This window comes from Sceloporus occidentalis, unplaced genomic scaffold, assembly GCF_023333645.1.
Source record: "Sceloporus occidentalis isolate IW3139 unplaced genomic scaffold, rSceOcc1.0.p SCAF_2, whole genome shotgun sequence".
Classification (NCBI taxonomy): Eukaryota; Metazoa; Chordata; class Lepidosauria; order Squamata; family Phrynosomatidae; genus Sceloporus; species Sceloporus occidentalis.
The window spans coordinates 59,151,209-59,167,756 of record NW_028316982.1 but is presented as its reverse complement, the minus strand read 5'-3'; the positions used below and the strand labels follow the sequence as shown (position 1 = coordinate 59,167,756).

At 45.2% G+C, this 16,548-nt stretch overlaps 1 protein-coding gene across 4 annotated transcripts in view; it reads right to left on the bottom strand.

Moving 5' to 3' along the window:
- Nucleotides 1-15,032, bottom strand: part of CRTAC1 (cartilage acidic protein 1) — a 57,068-nt gene extending 42,036 nt beyond the window's left edge. For all 4 annotated transcript variants that reach the window (XM_089509638.1, XM_089509640.1, XM_089509639.1 and 1 more), the window contains exons 1-2: nucleotides 14,870-15,032; nucleotides 5,954-6,156 (exon numbers count right to left, since the gene is read on the bottom strand). In XM_089509638.1, the coding sequence (XP_089365764.1) occupies nucleotides 5,954-6,156; nucleotides 14,870-14,926 (260 nt within the window). In that variant the 5' untranslated portion in view covers nucleotides 14,927-15,032. The remainder of the gene's footprint in view (nucleotides 1-5,953; nucleotides 6,157-14,869) is intronic.
- Nucleotides 15,033-16,548: the final 1,516 nt, after the last annotated feature.

The window sequence follows — 16,548 nt, the reverse complement described above, 5'->3', positions numbered from 1 at the left end:
TCCCTTCGCTGGACAACAGTCATCTCAGGTGGGGGGAGAGGATGCCAGGGATGTCTGGGTCCTTACTGCTGGTTAGAAAAGAACTACGTCATAGTTTATCCTTCCCAAATCTGACAACTGCTAGGTATCTGTGTACTGCAGTACTCATCATCCTCAGACAGCTGTTCATTTTGATGATGCCACTTTAAAATCTTCCAGTTCATGTAATCTATGATAAGTAGCAACTATCAGCATCAGAAGAAATGTTTTCGTGAGGCCTAAAATCTAGCCTTCAGATGCTGTCAGGAATGATAGAAATTACAACATCTAGCAAAATGAATTGTGAGTTTTGATGGGAGTTGGAATCCAGAAACATCTGGAGAGCTACAGATTGCCCACTCCTGTTTTCATAGAATCATAGAATCGTAGAGTCGGAAGAGACCGCAAGGGCCATCCAGTCCAACCCCCTGCCATGCAGGAAATCCAAATCAAAGCATCCCCGACAGATGGCCATCCAGCCTCTGCTTAAAGACCTCCAAAGAAGGAGACTCCACTACACTCCGAGGGAATTTGTTCCACTGCATTTTAGTGCTAAACAGCAATAGTTGCAGCAGATCCTCATAGCTCTGCATGAGGGATGACGCCTGGCTTTCTGTCTCATTTCATTAATGCACTGTGGTTTGTAACTCCTTCCAGAAGGCCCTGCATGTACTTTTCCACAAGGATCTTTAATAGTCTAAAACAGTCTCCCCTACTTGGTGTCCTCCAGCTGTTTAGGCTACAAATGCCATCACTCTGGCTGTGCTAGCAGGGGCTGATGAGAGCTGGAATCCAACATCATCTGGAAGACACCAGCACAAGAATGTCTGGTCCAGAAAATATGCAAAGTATCATATCACATTACAATGGCCAGGGAATAGTTTGCCAATGTCTTTCACTTTAGATAGACTGCTGAGTTTGCCTTGCAGACTATGCAGATCCTTTGGTACAACCAAGGTTATGGCTATGTGGGGCCCCCATAATGTTACCTCTGTGTGTCTGCCTGTGTTATCTTGACATAGCTCTCAAGGATACTATTATATGCACAAATTCCTGGATTGCAATTTCCTTTTCCTGCATGGGCACATCCTATGTTGTGCACCATGTACGTCCCACATGATGGCAAAAATGTGCTGCTTCTACCTGATTGGAGATGGGTTGGAGGCAGCTGCCGAGCTTTGATTCCACTCCCCCCCCCCCCCCCCCAATTTACTGTTGGAAGAACTGGCAGATTGGGCAAACGTTAAGTACACAGCTGAATGCCTTGCTCACTCCTGTGCACTCTTTCCAAGCCAAAAACATTACCAATAATGAGATCATGGGGCCCTCCTTCATTCTGCTGCCAATTAACACAATGTCAAGGTGCACACTGAGGCCTGTCAGCACAGTGAGAGAGCATGGAGAGGAAACAGTTGCTCCTGCATTCAGGAGGGAACTAGCAAATGTAGTATCTGGTGATAGACCTGGCTGGATTGCTAAAATAGAGCAAGCAAAGCTCTTTTTCTTAATATAAAATCAGAGCTTAGAAAACTTGCTCTGGGGTCAAAAAAGGTAACATTTCCCAAACTCTGGGTCAAATCATGCAGATCTCACCTTAGGTCTTAACCTGCAATTTTTCTTTCTTAGGTCAGGGCTGGGGAATGTTGTGGCACTCTAGGAATTGCAGGAGAGCCAGTGTGGCAAAGAGGTTTGAGTGTTGGGCTACAATTCCGGAAATTAGAGTCCAATTGCAGCTTGGCCATGAAACCCACTGGGTGACCGACAAGTCACATGCTTTCAGCTTCAGGGGACAACAATGGTAAAACTCCTCTGAACAAATCCTGCCAAGAAAACCCTATGAGAGGTTTGCCTTAGGGTCGCCATAAGTCAATAATGACTTGAAGGCACACAACTCCCAATAGGCCTAGCCAACACTGTCAATGATAAGGGATTATCTGTATTTCAATTCAATATTTGGAGGACCATATATTTCCTTGACTTTTAGATCTCACTGTAATGGTGATTTTTAGTCCAAAAGACTGCTGGAGATGGATTACAATAGTTTGGATTAGCTTCCAAGTTGGTGGAGCAGTGAGTCCCCTCCAGGTTTCAGGCAGCACTTTAAAGGAGCTGAACCTTATTCCCCCAAACTGGTTGAATTCACAGGCCTACTGACATGGGACCCACCAGCTCCCACTAGCTGGTTGAATGGGAAGCAACCAACACAGGCAAAAGAGTGCTTGGTGACACTATGCAGATGTCACCCTTCCAATGAAGGACAACCAGAGTGCTAGGTGGAAGGATACTGCCTTAGTGGGAGAGCCACCAACTCCTCCACACAGTTAAAAGGCTGTAAAATAAGTGCTAGTGACCTTGGAGCCAGGCTAAAAATCTAGGAGAATAAAGAGGCATCTTTGCACCAGAGCTTGGACGGGGGGAGGGGGTTACTTTTAGGTAACAACTCTCAGAATCCTAGTCAGCATGGGCACTTGAGATTCTGGACATTGTAGTACAAAAATGACACACACACACCCTGCTCTGTTTTAGTATGTTTCAATGTCTGACAGTCTAGATATGCACTGCGACAATTTAGCATTAACACACATGGTGGGAGGCATTTGGTATAAAGGTGAGTGAGATCAATCATTCTATTTCTGATGTTTTGGGTCTGATTGATGATGCTTATGGAACTAGCATGATATAGTAATTAGAGTGTTGGAGACCAGGCTTTGAAACTGTGCTCAGGCTTGGAAACCCACTGGGTGACCTTGGGTAAATCACACTCTTTCAGCCTCAGAGAAAGGCAAAAGCAAACCCCCTCTGACCAATTCTTGCCAACAAACCCTTGTAATAAGGTTCCCTTACGATTGCCGCTGACTCTGTTGATTGCAAGATTGGCAGGTTGGAAGTTCAAGGTCTGGGTGCCACATGATGAGGTGAGCTCCCATCGCTAGTCCCAATTTCTACCAACCTAGCAGTTCAAAAGCATGCAAATACAAATACATGAATAGGTATCACTTCGGTGGGAAGGTAAACAGCATTCTGTGCAATCATGTTGGCCGCATGATCAGAGTAATCTCTGACAATACTGGCTCTTTGGCTTAGTAATTGTTGGACACGACTTGACAACTTTGTCAATGGGGAATATCTTTACCTTTACCTTTATGATTGCCGTAAGTTGGAAATGACTTGAAAGCACACAAACAAGCCAATGCTTATATAGACAAAACAGCACCACTCAGGGCAGTGGCATCACTAGGGTTGGTGTCACCCGGTGCAGGAACTCATGGTATTACCCCTCCTTGCCCTCCTCCCATTTCAAACCATGTAGAATCATTACTAATGCTTTTCTGCACTAATGTTACTCATAAATCATAATTCCCATATATCACTGACTGTACTACTAATAGTTGTGACTTGACACTCAAACAACCAGCAAAATTAAAATTACACCTTCAAATTACAATATCATATCCACATCCTAAATGTGTTTACATATGCATAGTGACTATTTGGTTAAAATGTGATGGTTATAAAGAAAATTTAAAATGGAGTTGACAAAAATGAAAATTTCAAAACGTTTAATTTTTTTAAAAAATAATTTTTTTTTAAATTTTAATTTAAAAAAATTCTGAGGCCTATCCTTTCTTCTCCCACTGAGCTTCACACCACTCCCACCATCTCCCAAAGCATTTTAAAAGGAAGCAGATGAATGCCACAGCCTGTTTCTGCCAAAGGTAGGTGTTTCAGGAGCAGTGGTGTCACCCCCCCATAGGGTGTCACCTGGTGCGGTATGAACCCCCTGCACCCCCCTAGTAATGCCATTGACTCAGGGCTAGACCAAAACATTTTGCTAACTGAGGCAAAGGATAAGATGGAATGTGCATTTTGTTGCATATTCTACTGAGTTTTATTGAAAAAGAATGATAGTCTAGAATTATTCTAAATGCAAACTTATAGGTTTCACTCTAAATATTGCTGCTTGGACAAGAAATTGGGCAACTATACTACAAAGCAACCACTGCTACATTTGTTACTAGAAAAAGAAATTATGCTTTTAGCTCTTGGAATGTATCCATGATGCACAAACAGATCTAAAATCTATGGTTATGTAGGCAGATAAGCATTCTAGGCTGAGGTGATTTGGAACAAGGTACAGGATGGCACAAGGGACAGCCAGTTATAATTGCTGTGGACACTATTAATGTAGCATACTGTGGCATGGCCATAACATCTGTGAAATGGTTTTGGAGGTGCCTAATAGCTCAATAGGAAAGAAACAGAAAATTCTGGAACACCCAAAGTGGAAAGCAGATTTCAGAGAAAGGAATATTTGGACTACAACTCCCATGACTCCAGCTGGGAGGTTCTAGAGATTGTAGTAGAAAAGTATATTTTCCAGGCTCTGACTGGGAGCCTAATAGCCCAAGTTTTTACCAGAAAGTTTATTCCTCTGCACTGAGGACATAGCAAATCAAATGAACAACCAGGATAGTAGGAAGCAGGGGTAAATGCTATGAAATTTCTGGAGCAAATGAGCTCAGCTGATGATATGATATGATCTAACTTTCCCAGAAATGATAGACATAAAAAGTTCTCCAACGGATATATGCTCTTCCCAGCTCAGTGCAATTCAGAGATGTTTTATGGGCAGGACAAGCTATACAAGTGGTGGCCAAGTGTAAAGGGACAGGTCCCTCCAGTACCTATTTACTAGGTCATGACTCCACATTGCCAAAGTGGAGGGAAAGAGGAATGGGCTACAGGCAAAAACAGTTTGTCAGACAAACGACTTGGAGAGACAGTTAAGTTGTAAGCTTTGAGGAAGCTGCTGCTGAAGGGAAGTTTTATTGAAAATGCACACTCATACCCACCTATCTGAGTCTTTACACTGCTATGACTTCAAGGGCTGCATTCTGAGCCAACATGTTGTGTAACATATACATGCATGCACATGCTCATCCTTTCTACCTTTACTTGCTTGTACAATAATCTAGAAAGACTTGTGATCTTTTCCTCAATGGAACATGCAGAAACATTCCCACAAAGACCCTCACTCTGTAATGCTTACTGCAAGAACTGACTACCTCCCTAGCCTGTGGGCTTAATCAGGCCTGCAGACATTCCCTATCTGGTCCATGTCTGACCCATTTTTGCCAGGAACCTGTTTATATCAGGGGTGCTACCCTCCCTCAGATGTGAGTGTCATGGCCTATTCACTGACATCACCTGATCCATTGACGGACGTAATAGTGCCACTCTGTTCTGCACTAGTCAAACCTCATCTGGAATACTGTGTCCAGTTCTGGGCGCCACAATTCAAGAAGAATGTTGACAAGCTGGAGTGTGTCCAGAGGAGGGTGACTAAAATGATGAAAGGTTTGGAAGCCATTCCCTATGAGGGGTGGCTTAGGGAGCTGGATATGTTTAGCCTGGAGAACAGAAGGTTAAGAGGTGATACGATAGCCCTGTTTAAATATCTGAAAGGCTGTTATACTGAAAATGGAGCAAGTTTGTTTTCTGCAGCTCCGGAGAATAGAACCTGGAGCAACAGATAAAAACCATAGGAAAAGCAATTCTACCTAAACATTAGGAAGAACTCTGTGACAGTAAGAGCTATTTGGCAGTGGAATAGGCAGCCTTGAATTGTGGTGGAGTCTCCTTCTTTGGAGATTTTTAAACAGAAGCTGGATGGCCATCATGCAGGGGTGCCTGCATGGCACGGGGTTGGATTGGATGACCTTGTGGTCTCTTCCAACTCTATGATTCTATGGAAGGCTCCAGGAGAAAATCTGTTAACTTCTCTTCCCACTGAAGGCTCTCCAGCCCTAAATAAAAGAAACTTACCTGGCCAGCATCTTGTCATAACTAATCCCTTTTCCACCCTGCATATGACACCCATTGTACTGGCAACATCCCCATTCCCACACCAATTTACATTGTCCATGATACCCACCCAGCCACAACAATTTCGAAGTCTCCATCCTGGTCCACATCAGTAACCGCGACACCATAATTGAGCTGGGTTGGGTTGCTGTCATAGTCCGGGGGAAGGATATGGTCTGTGACTGCTGTGAACATGGGCTCGCTACGCTGGGATCCTTCACCAGGCCGAATCAGAACCAAGCTCCAGAGCAGCAGAATCTGCATCCTTGGCACCTATAAACAGAGAGGCATATGGCCATGTCAGTCACACTGCTCCTCTCACCCATCTGTCTGTATTCCATTACTATGCACAAATACTGAGACCTGTTTCTGAACTTGTGCCCATATCAGTTCCTGATCATACAGTGACAACATATGTGACCAAATCCTGGGGAGTGGGACACACCCTTCTCATCTAGAAATGAAAGAGGATGCCCAGGAGGTATTGGCACTTCAGAATTTCTCCAGATTTTCATTTAAATCTAAACCTTAAGAACTTACTGACAGAATTTTAAAATTAATATTTTTTTTTTTAAAAAAGAACTTCTTGACAGTACAAACTACCCATCAATGGAATGAGCTGGCTTGTTGGGTGGTGGATTCTTTTTATTGGACAGGGGTTAAATGGTCATCTTTCAGGTGTGCTTCAGAGTGTTCCTGCATGACAGAAGGTTGGGCTAGATAGTCCTTGATTTCCTTCCAGCCCTATGATTTTGTCAGTCAATTTTGTCATTTTACTGTTATGTTCTTTAGAAACGGCTTCTACCAAGGATTTGGTGTAGCCTGCCTTATTGCTAAGACTTATTGTTAAGGTTATGGCTGTGGACAGGATGGCCCAGAGGGTGTGTGTGTGTGTGTGTGTGTGTGTGTGCACAGTTTACCAGTTGCCTATTGATCAACTACTGTTGGAGTTATATGTGTATGTTTTTTTCCTCTGTCCGTGTGATGCACAACTTAGGAAAGTCACTTTTTTTGGACAGCCAAGAAATCCCCACCCAGCATGATGTGTAGCAGAAGGTTTCTAGGAGTTTGTAGCTGAAAAAAAGTAACTTTCTCAAGCTCTGTGCACAGGGCTTGTGTTTCTGAATCCTCTCGGATTGTTGGATCTTGGAAGAAAGCTCTTGAATGCAAGACTGACACATTTGCCAAAAGCAAAGAAACAGGAATAAAGCTGATGCAAAATGTCTAGATTTTGTGACCTAAAGTGAATTCAGCTGTCTCATGGCATTCACATTGGGATGCAAAACCAGGCTTGCTCCTGAGTTCCATATTCTGCCTGAACAAGACAAACAAAAGGATGAAGAATTAGACCTTACATTTACCCTTCACTCCTCAGAACTTTGAAAGGAACAGAGAAGAGGTCCCATATTCTTTCAAGCAGAATGACCCATCTCTACTCCCTTGGCTGCATCAAACAGAAAGCACATGACTCTGCCTCTGTTATGGGAGGAGGGAAGGAGAGCAACTATAAAAGAACATTAGAGAACAACCACACTCTTGCTTATGTTCAGTTTGAGGTCTTGTGATTCCTAAAGAAGTTAGTATTTATATCTTTCCTGTGGAGGATATGAAGTGAAATCATGACCAGAAGCAAAACAGTAGCAAGTTAATATACTACTATATCATGCATAGACACAATGGACAGAAATTTAGAATAGCTAAGGAGGTGAAGGGATCTTCCCTACAGTAAGATTCTTAACTGGACAGGACTGAATACCTCCTAACACAAACCCTTTACAACATGAGTGAGAAACTTTAGATCCCCGGAATGAATCAAGCCCTTTTGGTCCCCAATCTGGTCTTCTCACATTCTTCTCTCCGTAACACAGTCATTTGATTGTGAACTTACTGCATATACTTGACTTGAGTCAAATATTATGCCCAAAAATTGACCCTAAAATCCTGGGTCAACTTATTTATGGCTCAGTACAGTAATACTACTCAGGAAAGTTCTGAAAAAAGTACCACCCCAATGCCCCACTCTCCTTGCCTCAAAGAGCTGCCAAGGCAGGGAGGATGTGTGTGCATGTGAAAGAGATCATTCCCTTATCGGATGTTAAAACCTTCTTCTCTAGCACCAGGGAAGTGGTGTTTAGTGGCCAAGAGAAGCCCTGACAGGGAGAAAGAGAGAGGAAAGTGGTTTTTTCCTTTTATTTTTTTACATGCCCCTGGGTTTTACCTTTGACTTATCCACGGACCATATCAAAATCCATTATTTTGGCTCTCAAACCTTCCCTCAACTTACACATGCAGTCAACTTGCACACAAGTATATACAGTATATATAAAAGATCCCAGCTTTTGTACAGAGGTTCTCCTAGTCTAAAAGATTGAAATGTCTCTCCCAAGGCTTAGATACTGGCACGAAAAGTTTTGAGCTAAAATAGACTGCTATTTTTTATCTCACCTTTTTGTCTTTGGCCTTCCCCACTACTGGAATACATTCCCTGAGAACTTCCCTGAAATTTGGCCTTCATTGTGAAAAAGGTTCCCCTCCCTTTGCTAGATCAGATCAATAATCCAGCTAATTGAGCAGTCAGCTTCCATCAGGGACCAACCACATGCTATAGGACACCAACAAGCAGAATATGATGCAATAAACTCTATCCTGTAGTTTGCCTCTAGCAAGCAGTCAATACTATCCCTTATCAAGGAGGCTCCATTTGGAGTACAGTACTAAGGAAAACAGCCATATTCCTTGGACTGAATAGTTATGGAGTCCCCAAGTACCCACCACAACAAGTGAATAACCCAAAGATATTCTTCAGTTGTAGGAGGTGACACCTGTTCCTGTGTGTATCAGGAAATAGATATCCAGTGACGTGTGCAAGGATTTTCAAAAGATGTATTGCACATTAACTTTGATTTTCATAATACTAACATGTATTGCAAGCCCAGAGCCATCTCACCACATTTTGGTGCTCAAGGCAAAGCACTGGCCTTACCCCTCACCACATACAGATGTCAACTGGACTGGCAGATGAATATATGACTAATAAGAGAAGGTCCTCTTATCAAACTGAAAGGCTTCAGAAGGTAATGAACAACATGTATGGCATACACCCCTCTCCTTCTGTTGGGAAGGAGTAGGATGTTGTTATTGTTTGTCCTTGAGAAGTTGCCTTAACTCTACCTAATGGTAAAACCACCTCTGTGAGAGTAATCTAAACTGTTCTTAAAGTCAGGCTCTTTGGAATATTAATCTGCAGCCAGTGAATAATGCCACAAGGAAAGGAAAGGCACACAAGGTGTTCTAAACCAGAGACACTGTTCAACATATTGTTTAGCCATTCTCTCACTTGAGGATCACTCTCCTAGCAGAAAGACACTTTTTCCATTTAGACTTGCTAATCTTTAAAAGAGTGAACCCCACCCTTCTTTGTACACTCAATCAAAGAAGTCAAATCTTAGTGAAGAACAAAGCTGGCCTGAGACAAAGGAGAGAGAAAGCTGAAACTTATTTCAACCATGATGACAGGATCACAGCCTCTATTACACCTGAAGGCAGCAAAGAGGCTATCTTACCTGATGCAAGGCAGGTGCATGGCACACAAATGCATGCATACATACACATATATACATCAGAAGGGAACTTCAGGAGGAGGGCTCCAAAAAAAATGAAGGGCGGCTGCCATACCTCCCCTTCAGTTTCTGCCACCTTAGGCAGTCCCCTAATGAATGGGCCTTCCCTGGTAAAGGATGCAGTTCTTTATTCTGTCAGCACTTGCTTGTGGAAGCTCTTATATCTTATGTTAATCAGCATTTCCTCATCATACCAAAGGCTGTCAGCTTGGAGTATTCTTATAATCACTGCTGTAGGGCAGAATCAATATTGTCTTTAAAGTCTCTTGGGAGGGGTGGCGGGAGAGAAACCCACCCTTTCATCATGCTTTATCCATCTTGATCATGTGAATAAAAGGGTCGCCAAAGTGCATTATGGAATATGTGATCTGTCTTGTGAAGATTCCTACAGAGAGAAAGCCTTGTTAGCTCCATTATTGGCCCTCTGGGACTTCCTTGACCTCTTATAGCAGGACCTTACATTCTAAATTCTAACAAACAAATCTGCTGAGATTTCTTCCATATCCACCTCTTGGCTACTCTTTTGGGGGTCAGCTAAGCAAACATTTTTTATGGTTCCAGCCTCTTCCACAATTATATTTTCCATTTGGTTACTAGAAGATATAGAGGTGGGCTAGCACCCACCTCGAAGTATCTGATTCACTCACTCATGTCAGCAGCTGGCATATACAGTTGGCCCTCCTTATCCACAGATTTTTTTTATCCACGGATTCAAACATCCGCAGTTTGAAAATATTTTTTAAAAAGTATAAATTCCAAATAGAAAACCTTGATTTTCCATTTTATATAAGGGACATCATTTTGCTATGCCATTATATTTAATGGGACCTGAACATCCACGGATTTTGTTATTCACGGGAAATCCTAGAACCAAGCCCCAGCAGATAACAAGGACTCACTTTGATGCCCAAAACAAATGCAATTTGAAATGTATTCATCTCCTGGACTAGGGGAAGCCAGACCCTGTTAGGTCCAAGGCCCTGGTCTGAATCACCATGTGCTGAGGATTGTTCTCTGGGGGTAGACTGTGTGGGATTTATATCACTCATTGTGTTCTATGACACAGTTAGGGGCAAATGGGATTCATGATGTGGCCATGTAGCAAAAGGGCTACATAATATACACCAAATAGATTAAAAGCCTCACAGAAATAAGATTTTAGTGTATGCATGATATATAGGAGACAAGCACCTATTTCAAAGCACCATGCTTTCTGTTATGTTGCACCATGGCAGGAGCCATCATGCTCCATGTTGTTGTGGAAGCAAAGTTTCATTTCTGACCTTAGGCACAACATAAAGAAGACAGTGGCCAGAATACACTCACCCCTCCACATTTGCGGCTTTGACTTTTGAGGCTTTGATTATTCATGAACTGCATTATTATGTTCTCTCTAGGAATATCTAGATCCTCCAGTGCAACTCTATGGTCAACTTCAACCAAAAGGTGCACTGAAGGACCTAGAGATTCCTAGAGAAAACACTCCACTAGGCATTTGTAGCTCCTCCAGCACAATTCTATAGTCAATGTCTGGCAGATGTTGACCACAGAGTTGCACTGGAAGACTTAGAGAGTCCTAGAGAGGTGTTCTTTCAGGTAAAAACATCATGTTTTTGTTATTTGTGGTTTCTCCACATTCATGGGGGTCCTGAGCCCCTAACCCTAGCAAATGTGGAGGGATGAGTGTATAGATTCCTTTAGGCCTGAGAATTAGTCAGAAGGTGCAAAAACATAATGCATCCCCCCATATGTTCAGCCACACTGAAGCCATCCATCAAAGGGAACACACAGTTTGGATGCTGACACCATCCTCTGGTTTAGGCCCACATTAAGTTATCATTAAACAGGTTTCCATAAACAGAGGACTGTTACAGGTGTCTGGCGACAGAGACAGTGTGTTCCACCCATCGGGCTCTCAGTGTTTGGCTTGGGCTAATTAAACCCATACATCAGTGAGCATTTCTAGATAGATCATTAGGGAAATGGCCATTAATTAAGTTGCCTTCCTAAACCACACACACACAGACTTGGAGCATCCACAGAGCGTCCACCTGTGCACAAGCAGTCAGGGAGATAGCTGTATGTCTGTAACCCCTTCTTTTCCACCTGGGGGCTCTTAGATTTTCCACTGCAGCTTGCAGGATCTCATTGCTCCACTTCTGGCACAAAGGTTACTTATCAATATTTCAATGTCTTTACAGAAAAGGTTCTTCCATGTTGAGGAACTGAGGAACGGGGAAGTTCATTATGATGTCACCCATAATTTGGGGTCCTCTCTTTCCCACTGCGTGTACACACTACCAGCCCACAGCTGGATACAACTTTCTGGGAAATGCCTGCACCAAAAACAAAATTATGTGTCATGATCACACCTAAGAATTCCACCCCACCATTCCTACATGAAACTCTTTAGCCAGCATGAATTGTGTAAAGAGTCAGAAGAAAGGAGGCACACTGATTTTACTCTTTTCATTTTACTAACTAAAGAGCTTTCAAAGAAGAACAGTGAATGGGAGACTCAAAGAATCAAAAGTGAAAGATGTCTCCAGGCATCTTCTCTTTTCAAGATCCCACCCTCCAGCCTTAGGTCCGGAATCTTGCAGCAGGAATCTGGTCCCTCTAAGTTTGATATGCTGCCCACTGAATTCACTGAAGTGAAGGGAGGAGAGGCAGCAAAATGTCAGTATGGTAAGGGCAGAGGAGCCTTCCCTAAACCTGGGGTGGGCCTCCTGTTCACAGACTGAAGAAAATGTACAAAAACGAGGAATCAGAATTTAAGCAAGGCCTTATCTGCTCAACACTGGGTTGTTTGTTCCTTTCCTCTGTCCCTCTTGGTCAGCTCCAAGGATAGAATGTAGAGACTGGGTAAGCCATAACCCAGCTTTAAGGGCAATGTATCCCTAATCTAAACAAAGCTCCAAAACAGTGTTAGTTACCTTGGCAAGCTCTGACTAGGACTCCATGGTATGGATTCACTTTTTCTGATGCCTTAACAAGTGCAAGAAAATACTTTGTCGCCATCTTGTTCTGGCCACTGACATTGATGGAAGTCCCCTCCATGACTCTGAGTGCACCACCATTTTCTATTTCAGTAAATCAGCCACCTCTTGGACAAAGAAAGCAATGTGTGCAAAGATGGTAATTCTGTGCTCGCATCGCTGTGAGTTTGCCCCATGCAGCATGTTGGGCGGATGCTTATGCTTCACATGTGGTGCAATTTGCCTGAGCCCAGTTCTTGTAACTCTAAATGAAGATAGTAATAAAACGGTGCTAGTGCACCAGGTGGATGAAAACTTATTATTTCCGAGCTTTATTTCCAACTTGGACAAAGGAGAAAGCACCTGATTTATGCTGTGCATTCCATTCTCTTCATGCATCTGAAGGGTGTGGTTGATTATACTGCAGTTTGTACCCATGTATACATTAGAAGTGGCCATAATCTAGAACACCTACAGAGATCGTTAGAGGTCTGCAGGAGAGGCAGATGGTCCTCTGTGGGACAACAAAACTTTTTCCACATGGTGGGAAGATAGCAGAGTTTGCATCAGAATGTATTAATCCTGGAGTTTGTGTGTGTTATGTTTTGGATTACAAATCCCAGAATTCATCAGCCTGACTGGGGGATTCTGGGCAGCTTGGTCTGAACTTATAACTTTCCCCAGCTCTGATTGTAATTTCCTCCTCTCCAAGTGAATGAACAACTGTGAAGATATTGAGAAGGCTGCCTCAAACTAATTCTCCCATTCCATTCAGGGGGACGTAGCAATGATAGCTAATTTCTAGATAACTACACTCAGCAGATGCTTAAACTTAATTGTATCAGTGTCATATGCCGGCAAGCAGTTGCTTATGCACACCTCCTGCTATTTATCCTCCATGGTGTTACAGTGCCAGCAGTGTTGCCATCTCCCACATAAGATCTATCCCTCCAGCCCTCACAGTGACATAACATTTCCTGCACTACTGTGGACTAGTGACATCACTAGCTCACAGTGCCATTATCCAAATGCATGCCCACGTCCTGCTCAGTGAGTGATCTCACAACAGTGGAGCCAATGAAGTGTGGTACCATCAAAATAGCCTGGGAACATCGCAAAGCTCGAAGGCACCCAACAGTCTTCCCAAGTGAGGCTAGCGCATACACTCTGAGTGCAAACAAACTCCTCAGCAAGGCAAAAAGAGGGGCATGATCAGAGGTAGGAGTCAGGGGTCCAAGAGACATGCCCCTTAGGCTTGTGACTGTTTTCAATTTTTGCTCTCCTGATGCCACCTTACTAACAGAAAGTGTCTTCTTGGAGCACCATCCCAGAACCTGCATCACTGCTGCAGGCAAGTGGGTCTCCCTTCCTTGCAAAAGCTGTGAGAGTCAGAACCAGGCCAGGAGGCAGCAGTGGGACCCATGGAGTTGTACTCCAGACCCTTGGCACCCTTGCCCTCCCTGGGCCACACTGCAGGGGGGAAAGCCAGCCCAAGCAAACCTGGGGCAAAGCCAATATAGCAGCAGCAGCCTCCACTGCCGCCGGCGGAGTCAGATGGAAACAAGGAGTCACCTTAAGAGCAAAGGGACCTTGCCACCCTTGGGACACCCAGAGAGAGCAGGCTGGCATCTTCCTCTAGCGAGGCTGGGGGCAGGTCTGCAAGGGGAAGGCAAGGAGCCCTCTGCAACTCCCGGCTTCCCTTTCTCAGCAGAGCCCCAAATGGAAAAGCTGGGCGCCCCGAAAGGCCATCTCTCCGGGAACATCCCTTCCGCACCCGCCGCCTCCTCCTTCTCTGATGCCCACTTTCTCTCCGCTTCCTTGGTTCCCGGGCATCCTCAGCCCTGGCCGCCCTTCTCGCCTCCGAACTCCAGGCCCCAGGGGCTCCGTCCACACCAGTTTCGCCCGCCCCGACCCAGAGGAAGGAGGAAGATGAAGAAGGAAGAGGACGAAGAAGAGGAGGAAGGGGAAAGAGGAAGAAGAGAAAGACAGGGAAGAGGAGGAAGAGCAAGAAGAAGAAGAAGGGAGAAGAGGTGGAAGAGGAAGGGGGAAAGGGAGGAAGGGAAGGAGGAAGGGGAAGAGGAAGAAGAAAGAGGAAGAAGGGGGAGAAAGAGGATGAGGAAGAAGCGGAGGAATAAGAAGAAAAAAAGAGGGAAGAGGAGGAAGAGGATGGGGAAGAGGAAAGAGAATGAGGAGCAGGAGGAAAAGGAGGAGGGGAGGTGGAGGTCTCTCTTTCTCCCTGGACCTGGGTCCGGACCCCCCTCCCGTCCGCTCCGCTCCCTCCCGAGTCCCAACTTCCAGCTTCCCCCGAAGTCTCCAGCCTCTTTGGGAAACTTTGCCCGCCGCCGGTCTTGGCATCGGGCAGTGCTTGGTCCAGCACAGGCTACTCACCGGGCAAAGGGGGGAAGGCCAAGGGGAGGCCATGCTTGCCTGCTGCCCAGGCACCATCCCTGGCCGGAGGGCGGGCAGCCCCGGTCCCTGGCGCCGATGGCCTTCCCTCTCCAGCCGAGGAGGAGGAGGAGAGCCCCTTCTTCTTCTTCTTCTTCTTCCTCCCCTTCCCTTCTTTTTCTCCTTCTTCTTCTCCGGCGTCGGGGGCTGCTCTTTAAATGCAGCCTTGTGCCCGGGAGGCGGCCAATCAGGGAGGCCAGAGCCAGGCGGGCAGCCAATGGCCAGCCCCGGAGGTGGAGCCGCGTGGCACTGATTTACTACCTGGAATTGCAGGGGAAGAGTGCGCGGGGCCAAAGGAGGCGTCCGCACTGCGGGAATAACCCGGGTTCGGGAGCGGTTGAAGTGTTTTCGTGGAATTCTGGGAATGGGAATGGGTTGGGGGACCACTCCAGGGCAGTTACAACCCACTCCCATTCCCAGAATTCCACGCACGCAGCCGAAAACACTTCAGCCGCTCTCAAACCGGGTTCCTCCCACAGTGAAGACGCTTTCCAGTCCAGAGCGCTGCCCCTGGCTAAGCAAGGATGCTCACAGCTGCTTTGTCCGTCCTCCATCCTTCCCAGAGGAGATGATGAGGAAGATGGAAGATGCTTTGGAGCGAGAGAAGGACCAAGGAATGGGACCCATCCCCCCGCGGCCGGGCTCAGTCAGGGAGGCATCCCAAGGAGGGGGGCTGGGGGAGGAGGAGGAGGGCGAAGGCATCGCTTGACTGTGCATTCTTTCTCTTTCTCTTTGCCTCCCTCCTTCCTCCCATTTCTTTCGTAGTTCGTACAGAATTTCTCAGTCTGGATTGTCGGGCAACGCCTCTTTCTTTCCTTCACTGTCTCCCTTTCTTCGCCTTCTCCCTTCAAATCCCTCGGATCAGGCTTCGCTCGAGGCTGCGGCTCCGATCCGCACTGCAGAAATAACCCAGTCTGAGACCGCTTTGATTGATCGATAGGGGATTGTGAGAACGGTGAGACATTTCGCCTCCTCGGTCAGAGAGAGAGAGAGAGAGCGCTCTGGTGCCACAAGAAAACTACCATCCCCAGGATTCCCTAGCCTTGAGCCAAGGCAGTTGAAGCGGTGTCGAACTGGAGGATCTGTGCAGTGTGGATTGGAGATCATGAATTTATTGTTGTTGTTGTAAGCTGCCTCGATCCTGTTGGAGAGGCGGGATAGAGATACAATTTTATTATTGTTAATTTTATTATTATTGGGAGATTAAGAAGTACAAATGAATTCATCACAGGCAAAGACAAAGGGAGAAACAAACAAACAATGTTATATTAACCATGCTTTCCCCTTTCCAGTAGTCTTAATTCATTGTTCTAATTTACAGTCATTCTTCTTTCCTCTGTAATTGCGCCTGTGTCCATTAATGGCCTTCTTTCCTTCTTTTCTCATCAGCTACTCACAAAGTCCCTCTATTCTCTTGTATTTTCCTGTTCTTCTTTCTTGTACCCACCAGCCTTTCCTTTCCTTTCTCCTTTCCTTTCTCTCTTTCCACTCCCTTTTCCCCTCTTCCCTCAAACCTACTTGCACATACCTTCAATCAACCTTCTTATACCCTCTATCTCAGCAGTTCTCGGGTTGCAACCCCTTTGGGGGCCAAACAACCCTTTCACAGGGGTCGCCTAAGA